Source organism: Cuculus canorus, chromosome 8 (assembly GCF_017976375.1).
Source record: "Cuculus canorus isolate bCucCan1 chromosome 8, bCucCan1.pri, whole genome shotgun sequence".
In the NCBI taxonomy this organism is placed as follows: Eukaryota; Metazoa; Chordata; class Aves; order Cuculiformes; family Cuculidae; genus Cuculus; species Cuculus canorus.
The window spans coordinates 24,948,083-24,967,525 of NC_071408.1; the positions used below are offsets into that span (position 1 = coordinate 24,948,083).

Here is a 19,443-nt window from a genome sequence, read left to right on the forward strand (position 1 = left end):
ATAGCGAATTCGCTGTTGTGGTATGGTATGGGTGGTCCCTGCTGTGATAGCAAAGCACCAGGTAAAATATAATTCCAAGATTCTCATAAGACAGTAGACACGGAGTGAGGGATTATGGTATTATATATGGTATTATAGGTAAAATAATGTTATAGTATTATTGTGAATTGGGTACTCCTTGCTGGGGAAGCAGGAGTGCTGCATATGAGAGGGCTATCATCTTCTGCACCTCTTGCAAATCTTCACTATCGATACCATATATATTTTAAGAGCTCATTTTAAATTTCTCATATGTTGTGGAGTGTTTGTATGTGAATGCGTGGTAGCATTGAGCGTGAAGCGAGTGCGGAGTTCTGATCCGCGGTTCTGCTCTCCTGCAAAGGAGGCAGCCGGAGGCGAACGAAGCGAGTGATCACTGCTATACGTTGTGTGGTTTATGTCGTAAGTATACTCTGTGAGTTGTTTGATATATAACAGAGTACCAGCGGAACTGAGAGGGACAGCTTACCAGGGGACATTCTTCCTCCATAGACAGGAACCAGACGTGGGCTGAGCTCAAAATGTTGAAAGACTTGCAGATTGTTTAGAAGCCCTGTTTGTCTTGATCCCAGGAATGCATCTACAAAGCTTTTTAATTCCAAACGTCCATTGAGCCGACAAATGGGTATATTTACATTGTACCTTTGGAACGGAAGGCTGCAAAGGATGAAATTTTAAAATACCTAGCATAGAAAAAAAAGAAAAACAGGAGAAGCGGCTGAGAGTGCCTCTTCCTTTCCCCCCTTCCTGGTGTGCAAGTTAGGTGCTATGTGTATGAGTTAACCCTCCCGGAATGTGAGTTAAGTGTTCTGTGTGACAGAAAAAAGTAATTTGAAAGTGTAAAAGCAAAATGGTTTGTGTGGACAGGGGAGCCAGAATTCTGCAGGCTGTGGAAATGAATCAGATTTGGTGTTCAGACTGTTCATAATGTTTTATTGTGCTATTCAGCTAGGCTGGGATCACTCTGTTGTCCTGAGTGTCTATAATCTGTAGATGGGAATTGTTGTTGTTTCCAGTCTTGTGGGAAGTCCCTGCGAACTTAGAGACAGGCCATTTGTAAGTGTTTAAATGTTTTGTAGAAGTTAGAGAAAGATAGAGTCGGAAGGTAGTATGGGGGCAAAATTGAGCGAGAATTTCCTTAGGCAAGCCCCTTAGGACAGCACTGGAAGGAATTGGTGGGGGGAGCCGGGGGCTCAATGAGTTAGAAAGGATTGCAGTACCGTTTTGCAACTAATGTTGTTTTCAAGGAGAGAGGGAAAGTGGAATGAAATGTTTTTCACCTTCCGAAACCATCCGGTGTGGCAAAGGGACTGTGGGATTTTGCCTCTGCAGGACCCTATGTTAACTCGCCCTTGAGCGGGAAAATAACAAAGAATTTAAAGGTAAACTGAGGTGGTGGTGTGTGATGTGCAGTATTGAGCACGGGTGCACTAGAATAAATAAAATTCACCAGACACCAGAACAAGATTTACCTGATTTGCTTACGCCTCCCCCTTGATCACAGGAATGGGACACGGGCTCAGACAGGACCCCCACCCCCCCGAATAGCCCAGTATCCTCCTGCGTCAGGGAAAGGTCTGCTTTGACAGTTTTACAGGCACCTCTCCGGGAAGACCGAGATGAAAAAGAAAGGGAAAAAAAAAACCAAAACCCAAACAAAACTGATTGTAAAAATGTATGGGATTTGGAAAGAGTATTTCCCATCCAAGACCCAATGTGGGATCCAGACAGATCTAAACATATAGAAAATTTACAGGTATATCAGAAGTAAATCTCAAAGGGAATGAAAAGGGCCATTCCCAAACAAGTAAACAAGGTCCCTCTAAATCACCATCTGAATTTCTAAATTGACTGAGGGATATAATGTGCCGCAATACACTGCTGGATCCTGGGTCAAGGGTAGGAATACAACAACAAGGTTTTTATTTTGGGCCAGTCTAAAAGAGGAATAGTGGCTCATGTGAAGGAAGATTGACAGGGATGGACGTGGGGAATCCACCCTAGTGGATTCAATAGTTATAATGAAGCCAGGGAAAGAGGAGAAGAAAGTAGAATTTTAGTTGACACAGAGGCAACATATTCGGTTTTGAACTAAGATTTGATGTCCCTAAGAAATGACTACAAAAAGGGGCAACTGGCCAAAGTGAAAAGGTATATTTTTGTGAACTTCTAAACTGGGAATACAATGGGGCATCCACAGATTCTTGTATATGCCCAACTCCCCGAAGGCACTTTTGGGAGAGATTTATTAGAACAATTGGGTGCAATAATCAAATTTGAAAAGGGAGAGACTACTCTGGAGGTAGATGACCAGCAGTATATACAAATAATGGGTTTATCCTTAGTCAGTGTTCCCACAGAAGGAAAAATCAGTGAAGAAATCACTAACCAGGTATACTGCGAGGTATGGTCCACCGATGTGCCTGGGACTTGTGGGTTGTAAATAAAATAACCAAACCCTTTACCATGTGGTGGCAAATCCATATACCCTATTAACTGTATTAATACCTGAACTAACCTGACTTACTGTTTTAGACCTGAAGGATGCCTACTTTTGCCTCCCTCTCCATGAAGCCAGCCAGAAAATATTTGCATTTGAATGGGAAAACCTTGAAAGCAGGTGCAGAGCTCAACTCACCTGGATATTTGGTAATCAACTTGCAAAGGATTTTGAGGCCTGGAAGCCCCACCTGAGGAAGGGAGACTGTTGCCATATGTAGATGATACCCTGATTGCCACCAAGACAACGCTTGCATGACCTGGATGGTGAGTCTGTTAAACTTTTTGGGGCTCCAGGGATAGCGGGTATCTAAAAGAAGGCCCAAATAATGCAACACGAAGTGATCTATTTGGGCTATGAAATCAGCGCTGGACAAAGAACTTTGGGACAGGCCTGAAAAGAGGCAATATATCAAAGTCTGAGACTGTAAACAGTGAAAGAGTTATGAACTTTCTTGGCATGGTGTTGGCTATGGATCTATAACTATGGACTGCTTGTTAAACCCCTGTATGCACTAACCACCGCCAAACAGAAATACCTCCAACAGAGCGCAGAGGCTGTGCAAGCCTTTGAACAGCTGAAGAAAGCCCTGATGTCGGCCCCGGACTTAGGACTTACAGATGTGAGTAAGCCATTTTTCCTCTTCTCTCATGAGAAGCAAGGGATTACCCTAGGGCCTGGCTGTTTACGAGCGGTTTCAGCTCGTGCTAAACATCCAGGAGGCACGAAGATTTACCCTGGGACCAGAAAATGACTGTGTTAATGTCTGGAAGCAAAAGGTGGGCACTGGTTTTCTCCACAAAGGTTCCTAAAATACGAAGCTATAATGTTGGAACATGATATGGGAATTGTGGTTACTAACATCATCAACCCAGCTTCTTTTCTCAGTGGACATACAGGAGAACCAGTGCACCAGGACTGCTTAGAGACCATCGAGGCCACATACTTGAGCCGTTTGGACCTGAAAGACAGTCCCATGGAAGACACTGAAGGCTGGTTCATGGATGGAAACAGCTATGTCTTAAGCAATAAAAGACATGCCAGGGCAAAACCATCAAGTATGCAGAGGGATCCTGAGACTGCTGGAAGCAGTCCAGCAGTCCATACCTGAGAAAGTGACAATCATGCACATCAAGGCGCACTAGAAATTGAATTCAGAATTGGGGAGAAGAAATGAGCTGGTGGACAGAGAGGCAAAACTGGCAGCCAAAGGTGAGATAAAACCAAAAGGGGCTTTGATCCCTGACAGGCGAATCTCTGTAGAAGGTAAGCCAGAATATACCAAGGAAGATCAGATAATCAGAAATTTATAATAGACCTGGAAGGGTCATATAGTAAAGAGGGGTGGGTCCCCGCTCCACAAGGGAAACTAATCATTCCCCCTATTTAACACGGCCTTTGATGAGGGAAGAAGACAGGAAGAGAGATAGGGGGACAGAAGCTTTATATAAACACCTAATTAAAGGGATTGCAGCTAGAAATTTATACACCATTGTGAGACAAGTGGCTCAGCAGTGTGACCTTTGCCTCCAGACTAATCCCCAAATTACCCGAAACCAGGAATGGGCCAAATTGGAAGAGGCAACGGGCCTGGGCAATAATGGCAGATTGATTTCTCAGGACTCCCAAGACAGGGGGGATGTTGATACTTATTGGTATTAACTGGTACCTTTTCAGGTTGGCCAGAGGCATTCCCTACTAGAACAAGGAGATAACCAGAACATTAATACAGGAGATAATACCACACTTTTGGGTTCCAGCAACTATGTCTCCTGATAGGGGACCACATTTTGTCTCAGAATTAGTACGACAGATAAGTCTCTATTTGCGTATGAAATTATGACCTCCTACATGGTGGCATAGCACAAACAACTCCAAAAGATTGAAAAACACAAGGCTGAGATGCAAAGTAGGGATTTGGATGAACCTGTGTATAACATACGACCTGGAGATTATGTATATGTAAAGTGTCTTGCAGAGAGGACTCTGGAACTGCAGTGAGAAGGACCATTCCAGATGTTCCTTGCCTCCTTCACAGCAATTGAAATCAAGGAGCAGAGCGCATGGATCCGTTGCACCTGAGTGAAAAAGGCACATAAATCTCCATGGAGGGTCACACAAGTCCAACCAATAAACTTTTTTTTCATAATTATAATTATAATTCAGGGAGTGAAAGGCACCTCTAGGCAAAAGCATGCTGAGTGACCTTGGTCTCAAGCTTTTATTTAGTGTACTGGAGCCCTGGGAAATATTCTGATCAAAAGGATTTGAATCTAGCAACTGCGGTTACACATGAAAATCAAGTATATGTGAGGCACAAATGGAATGTGGGTAGAGAACAGGGGATTCAGCAACTTCAGGGGACTGTAGGAGGAAAAATCAAAGTAGGATGCGGAAAGGTTGATAGGACTATCCATGAAAAGGCATCCCAAATTACTATCTCAACTACGCCTACACATAAGAATACAAAGACCCGTATTTCCACTGAATTAGACCTCAAGTAACCCCAGGGTCTGATTGGATGACCTCAAGTAACACCTAGGGGGTACCCAGAGAGATGCTTTAACCTCAATTAACCCCAGGGCCTAATTCGATGTCCTTAATTAATTATTACTGGCATGATACCCAGAGAGGTTCCTTGACCTCAAGTGCTACCAGGGCCTAATTAGATGACTTAGAGTAACCCCAGAGCCTAAGTGGATGACCTCTAGTAACCCCTAGCGGGCCCCCAGAGAGGTGCTTTAACCTCAACTGGCCCCAGAGCCTCAGTGGATGACTAGAAGTAACCCCAGGGCCTAATTGGATGACCTCAAATAACCCATATGGGGGCCCCAGAGAGATGCTTTGACCTCAAGTAACCCCAGCGCCTAATTGAATGACCTCAAGTATGCCAGGGCCTAAGAGGATAACTTCAAGTAACCCCAGGACCAAATTACATGACATAAAGTGACCCCAGGGCCTAATTGGATGACCTCAAGTAACCTCTAGAGAGCCTTCAGAGAGGTGCTATGACCTCAAGTAACCCCGGGGCCTAATTGGATGACCTCAAGTAACCCCAGGGCCAAATTACATGACCTCAAGTTACCCCGAGGGGGTCCCCAGAGAGGTGCTTTGACCTCAAGTAACCCCAGGGAATAACTGGATGACCTAAAGTAACCCCGGGACCTAATTGGATGACCTCAAGTAACCCCAAGGGGGCCTACTTTGATGACCTCAAGTAACCTCTAGAGAGCCTCTAGAGAGGTGCTATGACCCCAAGTAACCCCAGGGCCTAATTGATTGACCTCAAGTAACCCCTACCATGGTACCCAAGGAGATGCTTTGACCTCACATAACCCCAGGGCCAAATTACATGACCTGAAGTGACCCCAGGGCCTAATTGGATGACCTCAAGTAACCCCCAGCATGGTCTCCAGAGAGGTGCTTTGACCTCAAGTAACCCCAGTGCTAAATTGAATGACCTCAAGTAACCCCAGGGCTAAATTGGATGACATCAAGTAACCCCAGGACCTAATTGGATGACCTCAAGTAACCCCTGGGTCTTTTTGGACGACCTCAAGTAACCTCTAGAGAGCCTCTAGAGAGGTGCTATGACCTCAAGTAACCCCAGGGCCTAATTGGATGACCTCAAGTAAACCCAAGACCTAATTTGATGACCTCAAGTAACCTCTAGAGAGTCCCAATAGAGGTGCTATGACCTCAAGTAACCCCAGGGCCTAACTGGATGACCTCAAGTAACCCCAGGGCCTAATTGATTGACCTCAAGTAACCCCTACCATGGTACCCAAGGAGCTGCTTTGATCTCACGTAACCCCAGGGCCAAATTACATGACCTGAAGAGAGCCTCCAGAGAGGTGCTATGACCTCAAGTAACCCCTACCATGGTACCTGGAGAGCTGCTTTGACCTCAAGTAACCTCAGAGCTTAACTGGATGACCTCTAGTAACCCCTGGGTCTTTTTGGACGACCTCAAGTAACCTCTAGAGAGCCACTAGAGAGGTGCTATGACCTCAAGTAACCCCAGGGCCTAATTGGATGACCTCAAGTAACCCCAAGACCTAATTTGATGACCTCAAGTAACCTCTAGAGAGTCCCAATAGAGGTGCTATGACCTCAAGTAACCCCAGGGCCTAACTGGATGACCTCAAGTGACCCCAGGGCCTAATTGGATGACCTCAAGTAACCCCTAGAGAGCCTCCAGAGAGGTGCTATGACCTCAAGTAACCCCTACCATGGTACCTGGAGAGCTGCTTTGACCTCAAGTAACCTCAGAGCTTAACTGGATGACCTCAAGTAACCCCAAGACCTAATTTGATGACCTCAAGTAACCTCTGGAGAGTCCCAATAGAGGTGCTATGACCTCAAGTAACCCCAGGGCCTAATTGATTGACCTCAAGTAACCCCTACCATGGTACCCAAGGAGCTGCTTTGACCTCTCGTAACCCCAGGGCCAAATTACATGACCTGAAGTGACCCCAGGGCCTAACTGGATGACCTCAAGTAACCCCCAGCATGGTCTCCAGAGAGGTGCTTTGACCTCAAGTAACCCCAGTGCTAAATTGAATGACCTCAAGTAACCCCAGGGCCTAATTGGATGACCTCAAGTAACCCCTAGAGAGCCTCCAGAGTGGTGCTATGACCTCAAGTAACCCCTACCATGGTACCTGGAGAGCTGCTTTGACCTCAAGTAACCTCAGAGCTTAACTGGATGACCTCAAGTAACCCCAGGGCCTAATTGGATGATCTCAAGTAACACCTACCATGGTACCCGAAGAGCTGCTTTGACCCCAAGTAACCCCAGGACCTAATTGGATGACCTCAAGTAACCCCTGGGCCTATTGGACGACCTCAAGTAACCTCTAGAGAGCCTCTAGAGAGGTGCTATGACCCCAAGTAACCCCAGGGCCTAATTGGATGACCTCAAGTAACCTCTAGAGAGTCCCTATAGAGGTGCTATGACCTCAAGTAACCCCAGTGCTAAATTGGATGACCTCAAGTAACTCCTACAGGGTCCCCAGAGAGGTTCTTTGACCTCAAGTGACCCCAGAGCCTAATTGGATGACCTCAAGTAACCTCTAGAGAGTCCCCAGAGAGGTGCAATGACCTCAAGTAACCTCTGGGCCAAATTGGATGACCTCAAGTAACCCCAGGGCCTAATTGAATGACCTCAAGTAACCTCTAGATAGTACCCAGAGAGGTGCTATTACCTCAGGTAACCCCAGGGAATAACTGGATGACCTCAAGTAACCCCAGGACCAAATTACATGACATAAAGTGACCCCAGGGCCTAATTGGATGACCTCAAGTAACCTCTAGAGAGTCCTCAGAGAGGTGCTATGACCTCAAGTAACCCCGGGGCCTAATTGGATGACCTCAAGTAACCCCAGGGCCAAATTACATGACCTATGGTTACCCCAAGGGGGTCCCCAGAGAGGTGCTTTGACCTCAAGTAACCCCGGGGAATAACTGGATGACCTCAAGTAACCCCAGGGCCAAATTACATGACCTCAAGTAACCCCAAGGGGGTCCCCAGAGAGGTGCTTTGACCTCAAGTAACCCCAGGGCCTAATTGGATGACCTCAAGTAACCCCTAGTGGGTTCCATGGGAGGTGCTTTGACCCTAAGTAAACCCAGGGCCTAACCGGATGACCTCAAGTAACCCCATTGCCTAATTGGATGACCTCAAGTAACCCCTAGAGTATCCCAGAGAGGTGCTTTGACCTCAAGTGACCCCAAGACCTATATGGATGACCTCCAGTAACCCCAGGGTCTAATTGAATGACCTAAGTTACCCCGAGGGGGTCCCCAGAGAGGTGCTTTGACCTCAAGTAACCCCAAGGAATAACTGGATGACCTCAAGTAACCCCAGGGCATAATTGGATGACCTCAAGTAACCCCTAGGTGGTCCCCAGAGAGGTTCTTTGACGTCAAGTGATCCAAGGCCTATTTGGATGACCTCAAGTAACTATTAGGGTGTCCCCAGAGAGGTCTTTTGACCTGACATGGCCCCAGGGCCTAATTGGGTGACCTCAAGTAACTCCTAGCATGGTCCCCAGAGAGGTGATTTGACATTAAGTGACCTCAGAGCCTAACTGGATGACCTGAAGCAACCTCAGGGCATAACCTCAAGTAACCCCTAGCACTGCAGCCAGAGAGGGGCTTTGACCTCAAGTAACCCCAGGTCCTAATTGGATGTCCTCAAATAACCCGAACCCCTGGGGTTGGAAACAGTGGTCACTGAGAAACAGATAAGTGATCTGCAGCATTAGGTAATCAGCAGAAGCTCCTTCCAGGCACAAGAAGGCTGTGAAGGGGAGTGGTGAGATTCCCATTGCTGGAAACCTCACAGTGCAGAGCGAGGTATATGGGGAAAGTCCTGCAGAGGCACAGCGGTAGGTACCCCCACAAAAATGGGGCTCAAAATATAAGTTCATGGGTACAAACAAAGCAATGCAAAAGCAAAGCTGATATTAAGTTCTTACATAACTATTCACAGTAATAGTAGGAGGGGAGTTCTGATATGTTCTTTGCTATGTATTTATAATTTTTTTTTTTTTATTTTCCTCAAATGAAGGGAAAGGAAAGTAAGAAGAAGGTGCAGAAGGAAAGAAACTAACCCATGTAAACTTACTAAATTTGTTTCTTTTCCTCATAAAGTACAAAAGTGCAATGGTTGCTAGGACTCTGTCAGTCCACGTGTGCCCTCTTCAGTCTCTAAATCTCTGCCTCTTGTCCTTGTGGGAGACTTTAACTTTCCGGATGTCTGCTGGGAGTACAATACAGCAGAAAGGAAACAGTCTAGGAGGTTCCTGGAGTGCATCGAAGACAACTTCCTTGCACAACTGGTTAGCGAACCAACAAGGGAGGGTGCCTTCCTAGACCTGCTGTTTGTGAATAGGGAAGGTCTTGTTGGGGATTTGACGGTTGGAGGACGCCTGGGATTAAGTGATCATGAGATGATAGGGTTTTCAGTTCTAGGTGGGATTAAGAAGGGGGTTAGCAAAGCAGTCACATTAAACTTCCAGAGGGCAGACTTTGGCCTGTTCAGAAGGTTGATTAGCAAAGTCCCGTGGGAAACAGTCCTTCAGGGCAAGGGAGCCCATGAGGGTTGGGCGCTCTTGAAAAATGAAATCCTAGCAGCTCAAGAGCAGGCCATCCCTGTGTTCCGGAAAAGGAGCCGGCGGGGGGAAAAGCCAGCTTGGTGGAGCAGGGTGATCTCAAGATGCGTCAATAAGAAAAAGAAGCTCTATGTGCTCTGGAGGAAAGGACAGGCATCTTGGGTGGACTACAGGGACGAAGTGAGATCGTGCAGGGAAAAAATCAGGAGGGCCAAGGCCCAACTAGAATTAAAACTCGCTAAGTCTGTGAAAGACAACAAAAAGTCTTTCTACAGGTACATTAACAGGAAAAGGAGGACGAGGGAGAATATCCAGTCTCTAGTGGATGCAGAAGGAATAACAGTGACAGGGGATAAGGACAAGGCTGAGGTACTTAATGCCTTCTTCGCCTCAGTCTTTAATAGCAAAGAAAGTTGTTCCTTCTGTTTACAAATCCAAGAGTTAGAGGGGCAGATTGAGCCTCCCGTGATCCAAGAGGAGGCGGTTAGAGACTTGCTTGCCCAGCTAGACGTCCACAAGTCTATGGGGCCGGATGGGATCCACCCAAGAGTATTGAAGGAACTGGCGGATGTCCTTTCCAAACCCCTATCCATCATCTTCCAGAGGTCCTGGCTGACTGGGGAAGTTCCACTAGACTGGAGGCTGGCTGATGTTGTGCCCATATACAAGAAGGGTTGCAGAGAGGATCCGGGGAACTACAGGCCTGTCAGTCTCACCTCAGTGCCAGGGAAAGTCATGGAACAGGTAATCTTGAGTGCTATCATGAAGCACACGCAAGAGAACCGGGTGATCAGGCCCAGTCAACATGGGTTTACAAAAGGCAGATCTTGCCAAACTAACCTGATCACCTTCTATGACAAAATCACTCAACTACTGGATGGGGGAAAGGCTGTGGATGTAGTCTTCTTGGACTTCAGTAAAGCCTTTGACACAGTTTCTCACAGCATTCTGCTGCAGAAACTGTCAGCCTCTGGCCTGGACAGGCGCACACTCTCCTGGGTTGAAAACTGGTTGGATGGCCGGGCCCAGAGAGTGGTGGTCAATGGAGTTAACTCCAGCTGGAGGCCAGTCACAAGTGGAGTTCCTCAGGGCTCAGTACTGGGTCCAGCTCTGTTCAATGTCTTTATCAATGACCTGGATGAAGGCATTGAGTGCACCCTCAGCAAGTTTGCAGATGACACTAAGCTGGGAGGAAGTGTCGACCTGCTGGAGGGTAGGGAGGCTCTGCAAAGGGATCTGAACAGGCTGGACTGCTGGGCCGAGACCAATGGGATGAGGTTTAACAAGACCAAATGCCGGGTCCTGCACTTGGGGCACAACAACCCTATGCAGCGCTACAGACTGGGGGAAGAATGGCTGGAGAGCTGCACAGAAGAGAAGGACCTGGGGGTGCTGGTTGACAGTAGACTGAACATGAGCCAGCAGTGTGCCCAGGTGGCCAAGAAGGCCAATGGCATCTTGGCTTGTATCAGAAATGGGGTCACCAGCAGGTCCAGGGAGGTTATTCTCCCTCTGTACTCGGCACTGGTGAGACCGCACCTCGAATACTGTGTTCAGTTCTGGGCCCCTCACCACAAGAAGGATGTTGAGGCTCTGGAGTGTGTCCAGAGAAGAGCAACAAAGCTGGTGAGGGGGCTGGAGAACAAGTCTTATGAGGAGCGGCTGAGAGAGCTGGGGTTGTTTAGCCTGGAGAAGAGGAGGCTGAGGGGAGACCTTATTACTCTCTACAACTACCTGAAAGGAGGTTGTGGAGAGGAGGGAGCTGGCCTCTTCTCCCAAGTGACAGGGGACAGGACTAGAGGGAATGGCCTGAAGCTCCGTCAGGGGAGGTTCAGGTTGGATATCAGAAAAAAATTCTTCACAGTAAGAGTCATTGGGTACTGGAACAGGCTGCCCAGGGAGGTGGTCGAGTCGCCTTCCCTGGAGGTGTTTAAGGAACGGGTGGATGAAGTACTTAGGGACATGGTTTAGGGAGTGTTAGGAACGGTTGGACTCGATGATCCAATGGGTCCTTTCCAACCTTGTGATTCTGTGATTCTGTGATTCTGTGATTCTGTGATTCTCCCTCGGGTCTCCATGAGCTTTACTCTGTTGAAGATTCCTCCTACAGGAATACAGGGAGGGCAATGTTTTCTGCAGGGATGAGAGATTGTGATCCTGGATAGGATCCATTTTAACACAGAAATAGTGACTTCCAGGTACAATTCACCCATGCATGTGCCCATGTGTGCATGCCAAGAAGGCTGTGGGTGCTGCTCCCTCCTTGTCCAGGGAAACAGGTGCAAGGAACCAGAGAAAACACGATGCCCTGTTTGCTAACTTACTCACCATCCTGCATGCATGCAGTTGCATTTCTATCCTTTGTAGTAAACTCTGCCCACCACAGCGTATATTCTTTTAAGTAACATTTTAAAATATTTTCCGGTAAATTAAAGTGATGACATGTTTGTAGGGTTCATTGTTAATTTCATTTCCTTTGGCTCAGCCAGCCAGATAAAATGCAATGTTATTAATCTTTGTTTAAAAGAAGATCCTTCGCCGAACAGTAATAAATGATCTTGATAGATTTGTCAGGAAAATGAATGATAATCATTTGCAGATAGACACAAGCCTAGTATGGAAGATTAATAGGAAAATATGTATTGGCATCATTAATAACATCTGCTGCCAATGGACTTGTATATTGGTTACAGCTCTGAAAGCGATGTGTTCTTGTTAGGATATTGCCATTCATCATGTGCTGTGAGGAGCGAGGCTGTATAGCGCTCCTGGGGTGATGACAAGCTTCTCCCCAGGAAAGGCTCACAAGGAGCCAAATGCCGAAGCCGCACTACAGCCTGCCGCATCCGCTGTCGGATGAGCCTGTCGTCACCAAAGCCTCGCTTCTGCTGGGCTCTGACTTCCCATGTGCATTTCCCCATGTTATTGCTAAAAACTCTTCCAGATCCAATGAATTTACTCCTTCCTGATTCTGGGGATGTGGCTGGCTGGATTTGCAGATAATTCTTGTTCTCTTGGGAGTTTTGCCCTCGTGGTGTGGATTGAACAATGCTGATGGAGAAGCTGCTCCTGGCACAGAGCGGCTTGGGCTGCAGCACCTGGTATTTGACATACTCTTTTGCTCAGGGTCTGCCCTTGTCCCGCCTCGTGTATCTCTGAAAAGGTTTCCTCAGAGCCTACCACGGGCATTTAAGCACTTGTGTGTCTTCATCTAACACAGCTGTAGAAAGTACCCCCATTTCAATGGGTGCACAATGTGTCTTCACCGGTGCAACATGAGACTGTCACGGGCCTTGTTTCTTTTGCCCTTGATCATCCCTGTTAGTAAAAAGAGCAGTTTATTTGGGGCCTACAAGCACTCCACCTGCACAACCTCTGTTGGGGTTTCCCCTCTTAAAAACCCCAGAGTGCACCTGAGAGCGCAAAGAGCTGCACCATCACATCAGAGCTCTGCCATAGCGTCACGCTCACAGCAGCAGGGAGCTGAGAACCACCCCACCCATTTCATCCTATCCTGTTCCCATCCTTGCACCTATCCCTGTCCCTGCGACTTCTTGGCACACAGGGCTGAGGCTTATGGGGTGCTGCTGGGGCGAGCAAAGTCCCGCTTGCTGCAGGGATTCTCGTGTGTTCAAGTGCAACCTATGGAGAGATGTAGCACGAGGTGGAAATTACCAGGGTTGGGAAAGAGGAGCTGGAAGAGGCAGTGAGGAAGAGCTGCACATGGATGCAGGTAGAGGGAATGGATGTAGGAGACAAGAAGGATGGAGAAGAGGGACATGAAAAGGAAACTCCCTCCACTCCCAATCTTCCACGTCATCTCTTTTCGGTTTGGTTTTAAATTTTTTCCTCTAAATATGCTATTTCCCTAGTGAACACGAAGGAAGTTCAAGATATTTTGAGACAACTTTGGTTTAGTTCAGTAAAACATTTCAGAGTCCCTTTCCCTAGTGAATCTTTTTTTCTTTTGTTTTGCTTTAGTGGTTCAAAGTTGAGTAGCAAGTCAAATAAATTTACCATTGAAATGTGTTTCTCCTGTGGAGCACACAGCTGCCTGCATCTGGCACTGTGAATGTCATCATTCCTTCTGTGGGCCAAGCATACAGTCGTGTCTCTCAAAGTGCACTACTTTGTTTAGCTGACACAGACATCATTTTAAAGGAAACATCATCTTCCTGCGTCCATGGGGTGAGATGTGGAAGGGTCAGCATTGTACATCCAAAGGTCGAAACTATTTTTCTCATTTAAAAACAAAAAGAGGCTTACTTAATTTCACTTCTATTCTCTGCAAAACTGGAATTTTCTTAGGGAAAAAGAATAACAACAAACGTTTGAAAAACCGCTCCATTATTCCTCATTCTGTTCTGCATTACTTACTTTAGCAGATTCGTGGTCCAAAAAGGGCAATAACACCATTGAGCTTAGTGCATCTGAGGGCCTCTGTGGCTCAGGAGCACTCGGCGCCTCACTGCTGTAGGCAAGAGCACTGGTATTTCTAAATGCATTAGAAATGTGTCTGGTATTATTAGACATTTACTAGCTATTAATCACAGCTGGTAATTTGATTTCCTCTAAATGTTTTAAGGCACCCTCTGTTCTGGGCACCATGGGCTCAAAATCGAATAGTGGAAAGACAAGGGAAGCACTGCGTTCTGTGCCTGTTCCCATGGGGATGGCTGGGCCATGATGGAGCTATCTCCCTTATTCAAAGGAAATCTTTTTCTCCTCTTAGAAAAAGCAAATGCTTGTATTGACCTGCACGAGCACAGGACAGACCCCATCCCGCACAGTTGATTCGGTCTCCTCCATGCCAAACTGAGTGGCATCACAACCTGAGCTCGCTGTTCCAAGAGGGTACTGAGCCTTGTTTCCCCTCTCCTTGCTGGATTGTGAATAATTTTCTTCATCTTCATGGTGCTGTGCTTCACCACATGCTCTCACCTTCCTACACAGCAGATGCCTGGTGGCTTGGACGTGCCCCTTGGATGCTGGAGTGGAGGGATCACACCTCTGTGGGCCTTCTTCAGGTGAGCATCCTAACCATCAGGCAGGGATTTTAACAGTGGGTACTGCCACCTCTTTCTCTAGACGCAGTTTAAAAGGTTACGGCCATGCCGCATTTCATGATGACACAAGGTGACTCAGAGGGGCCTGGAGTTGTCCAAGAAGAGCAAGGTCCAGCCTTGGACCTGGCCTAAGGAGAGATGTTTCTTTTCCCTACCACAGCTAGATCACTGTGGTCCCAGAGAGATCACTGTGTGTCAATGCAGGATATATAACCACAATAACCCAAAGTCAGAATTGTTTTTCTTACTAAGGCACCTTTATTGCTGGTAATGCTGTTAAGGGGCAGGATTGGCCCAATGAATAAACAGGCTCAGGCTGCTGAAAGACCCACTGTCACACGGCAGAGTGGTCAGGGTGGGGGAGGTCAGGGAGGGTGGGGAAGCCCCTGTCCCCGCTGCTGATCTCAAGGTTGTCACTGCTGAGCTAACCTAGACTAACCTAACTGGTCCTAAACTAACCCCTTCTGAATTCTGGCTGTATATAAAAACTGCAGGTAGTGCGTAAGTCTCCTTCCTCACATCCATGTAAACCAGAAGCAGTGGTGCAAAGTCAGCCCTGAACTGGTGCATGAGGGGAATGAGGACCCAGCCATGGCACAACTGGACTTCCCAAAGCCTTTGGCTCCTTGATGGGCTTGGCTCTGCACCTTTAAATTTGACCTCAGTTCTCCTGACTTCCCCCACTTCCCCTGCATCTGAACATGACCAGTTTTGAGTCTTGGTCACACCTTATCTTATGGAGAAACTGAACCCTGCAGTCATTTCCAGCAAGCAGTGCCTTCAGGGAAGGGCTGTGCCAAGGCATTGGAGACCATCACCAGGGTCTCTGTCATCCAACATCTCTGACTTAGACATGAAGATGAGGATCCCCAAGAGAAACCAAAACCAAATGTTACCTGATCCTACCTCAGCCAAAATATGCCCACAGAAAGACATTAAGGGTCAGCAGGAGAATAGCATTAACATTGCAAACAGTCTTCCACAGCGGCTTTTCCTCAATGCTGGTGAGTCTCAGCTCCAGGGCAGCTCTCTCCTCCTGGGACAGGGTGGGTGTGGGGCCAGTGGACAGACCGCAGAACCACAAGTACAGCATTTTCCAGCAGGGAATCTTGGCTGCTGCAAGAGACGAACCAAAAAAATGGGTGTCTAGCTGAAAGTCTTCCCTCTCTCCTTCCACTAATTTGGAAGTGCATTGACAAACCTGGAGTGGGGCTTCAGAGGCACTTTGCACAGGAGATGTGAGATGATGATGGGAGAGGGAAAAGAGGGAGGAAGGGGAATCGGAAGGGAAAGGCTTTGCCTTAACCATGTACTGCACAGCCTGATTACAGTTGGCTGATTGCAACAACAATCATTCATTAGCTAATTAACAGACCTCTTCCCTGTCCTTCTCAACCCAGCTTCTATCCACTTTCACAAATTCCTGACAACATGATTGTCCGCTCACAGATCTCCTGGTTTATTTATTACATGTGACCTGCTAGACGTAGTATGTGTTCTAATTGACAGCCCTGTGCTGTGTGTATTTCACTGGATGTTCTTTCTAAATATATATTTTTTTTCTTAAATACAGATGTCATAAAGCCTTGAAAAGGTGTTACCCCCAAAGAACCTCATTAAACTGTCAACTGCTATGTTTCACATTTCCTTTCCCATCATTACTAATTACCGAAATACCAAGACATTTGTTTATAAAAATCTGAGCCAGTTACGTGAACTAGGAATTGATAGGAAATAATAAATAATGCTGCATGGCTACATTCAACTTAAAACCAAGCTTACTCTATTGAAAAAAAAAAGCAAACCAGATTTCTTTAGTTGTTCACTTCTGTTTAGCTTGGCTGTAATTGGTACCAGTATCCTTTGAGCTGACCAGCAAAAGGAAGAAGTGAAATCTTGTGTACGAGTCTTTCTTCTGAATTTTTCTGCTTTGTAACCCTGGGGAGGTTAAGATCAAAATCGGAAAGCTTCATTTTTTCAGTGGATTTGCAGAATAAACCTCTGTCCACTCTAAAAAGAACTTGCCTATGTAGCATCTCTCACTACTGTTCTGTCTCCTGATAGCCCTTTAAGTGCATTTGACTCTTCACCTTCCTTCTTATTAAATACCTTTGGCAGGATACACACCTATTTAAGCAACTTGGGTTTGAGTTTTAGCCACGGCTTATATCTTACGGGAAGGTGAAAGATACTATTGGCATAATGTAAAACAGAAAACTGAGGCTTGTAGATTTATCCTACAACATCCACAAAATGTACACATCTGCTCCCAGTGTCTTACGCTCCCTTCAGACTGTGATGCTATTTTGATACAGTAAGTTACAGCACCAATGAGAGAGTTTGGCCAGCAAAGCCCATGCAGGAGTAAGGAGGAGTCCTGTCTAACACATACACAAGAGTTTTATCTCCTAGCAATGATAAGGACAGGAAGAGATGCCATTTTTATGTGCTAAAAATTGAAAATACAGAGCCTGCAGGAATATTCATAGCGTTAGTGGTAGTTGCTGCTTTGGTTATGCCTGCAGTAGTGCTACGGAGATTCTCAAGCATCTTGGTGAAACAAATAGATGTCGTGTCACGGCACAAAGTCCCAGCGTCAATACTGTCCCAGCAGCACAGGACTCCACCCTCCCAAGGGATGTTTGACTTCCATCTAAGGAGTCCCACACACATTAGGAGTCCAGACACGAAGTGCTAAATTAACACTATGGCTTGGGAAGAGCTCAATTGTGGTAGCTCACTAAGGTAAATAACTTGTTCTAGGGAGAAGGAGGGAAAACATTTTACTGAACGGTGGTGGTTCTGTGTTTTTCAGGAATGGCAGCATTTCAGAGTCATTCTGAAGATTATGACATGAAAGTAAATGATAGAAGATACAGAGGGAGGACCAAAATCTGCAACACTTTCATTTGTCACATCCTTATAACTGGTATACCCATAAATACAAGCCCCAGCTCCAATGAATAAAACAAATGGCCTCTCATGAGCTTTTGAAGGAATTGCATGAGATCTTGGCTGTGCACTCACATGCACATGAGCATGCTCGTTCACAGACAATCACCTACCTGCCTCCTCCTTATCAACTGAATCTGCACCTTCGTCCAAGTCACTCTCTCCATTGGCTGGATTGATCTGTGCTTCTTCATTTTGGTTATTTTTCAGGTCAATGGCAGGTGCTTTTCTGTGTCTTGTCCACCACGTCAGGCAAGCGAGCTGCAAAGTAATACACAGAACAAACATGTTGTTGCCTGTCAGTCTCAAACTGACGTGCCAGTCATCTCCTTCTTTGAAGAAGACAGATCCAAGACGGTGCTGAGAGATCTGTTCTGGGGCAACAGTTGTTCCCCCACTTCCTCTCACCTCCCTTTTCTAGATGGATGCCCACGCCTTGGAAAAGAAGGCTGGAACCATCCATTTTGAGCTGAAAAGCTGAGAAAAAGCATGAATTAATCTAGTTTCTTTCCTTCTATTTTTTTTTTTTTTAATCAACCTGTTCCATCCCTGTCTCTCTACCAGGAGTAGTCTTTCAGTAGACATTGAAGAAGTAGCTATTTGCTAGTCTCACTTGGTTGACATGAAGTAATGATGATCTGAGTCCAGAATGGCAGCCCTCCAACAAGGAAAGCTAACAAAGTCAATTAAAAGCAACAACAAAAGAAGAATCTGGATAAAGTCAATCACAGATAGCAATCGTACCCTCAGATGAGAAGGATCGGTTGGGTGTAGGCATACAGATATATGGCCATAGGGTCACAACTCAGACATACGGCCATGGGAACACTGGTCTTTGAGCAGCTCCTTCTCTGGGACGTGGGAGGATCTTCTGTCTCATCCCAGTTGTTGTTTTATAGGAAAAGAAAACACAGTGTGAACACTGAACCCTGGGACAAGCTCACATCAAAGCAGCAACCTGCACTCCAAAAAGAGCTTATCTCAGGGCTCTGAGTGGGAAAAGCATCAGTATTTTGTTTTTGCTCTGTGACTGCACAAGAAGTGCAGCCATGTGGGCAGACAAAGACATAAAGGTCAATATAAAATCACAATTCACAGGGAGGATTATACCATACGTTAGAGCAACAGGTGGTCTACCAGTTACAAGTAGAAAAAAAAAGAGCTCTGGGCACACACTGTGAGACTTGCCTGTACAAACCCCTTTTCTCTTTTAGTGTTTGTTTGCCTTTTTTTCACTTTGTTTTTCAATTCCAGTTTTCCCAGTTGTGCCAATACAAGACATTACCTCTCTGCAGTCTTTCAGTGAAAGAACCATTGAAAGCCATGAATGAATCCATCCTGGACAGGCTGCCATGGCTGTGATCTGTTCTGCTTTACAAAAGCAGAAGGCCTGAAGCTATTATCCCAGAGCAAGTGTGAATGTCTTCTCCCTGGGACGCCAGTTGAGCACAGGAGGCATTAATCTTGCAAACCTCAGAGTGGGTCTTTTTGCACCTGTGGGGTGGGACTAACCATCCCAGGGGCTCAGGTCTTTGAATTTAAACCACTCTGCTGCTTCTTTGGCTGACCATGGCACACCATGCAGCTTGGTAGAATCAGAACTTCCTAACTTCTTTGTGCTCTCGTCGAGCCAGGCAGCAAGGACCACACTCATGAATCTGACTGAAATGCAACTGCCCAGGTCCATGGGCTGCCCTCCTGCTCCAGCCTGTCAGCTGCCCTGCAGAGGAGCCACAGGATGGGACCAGGGCAGTGATGCTGCAGTGGG

At 46.5% G+C, this 19,443-nt stretch overlaps 1 protein-coding gene across 5 annotated transcripts in view; it reads right to left on the reverse strand.

The window, feature by feature from the left end:
• Positions 1–1,720: 1,720 nt before the first annotated feature.
• SLC5A9 (solute carrier family 5 member 9) overlaps positions 1,721–19,443 on the reverse strand; it is a 41,485-nt gene continuing 23,762 nt past the window's right edge. For 4 of the 5 annotated variants that reach the window (XM_054073263.1, XM_009561962.2, XM_054073264.1 and 1 more), the window contains 2 exons: positions 17,789–17,936; positions 14,959–15,839 (listed from right to left, as the gene is read on the reverse strand). In XM_054073263.1, coding sequence (XP_053929238.1) covers positions 15,631–15,839; positions 17,789–17,936 — 357 coding nt within the window. In that variant the 3' untranslated portion in view covers positions 14,959–15,630. Of the gene's footprint in view, positions 4,618–14,958; positions 15,840–17,788; positions 17,937–19,443 lie in introns of those variants that run through there. The other variant, XM_054073266.1, reaches the window with a different exon arrangement.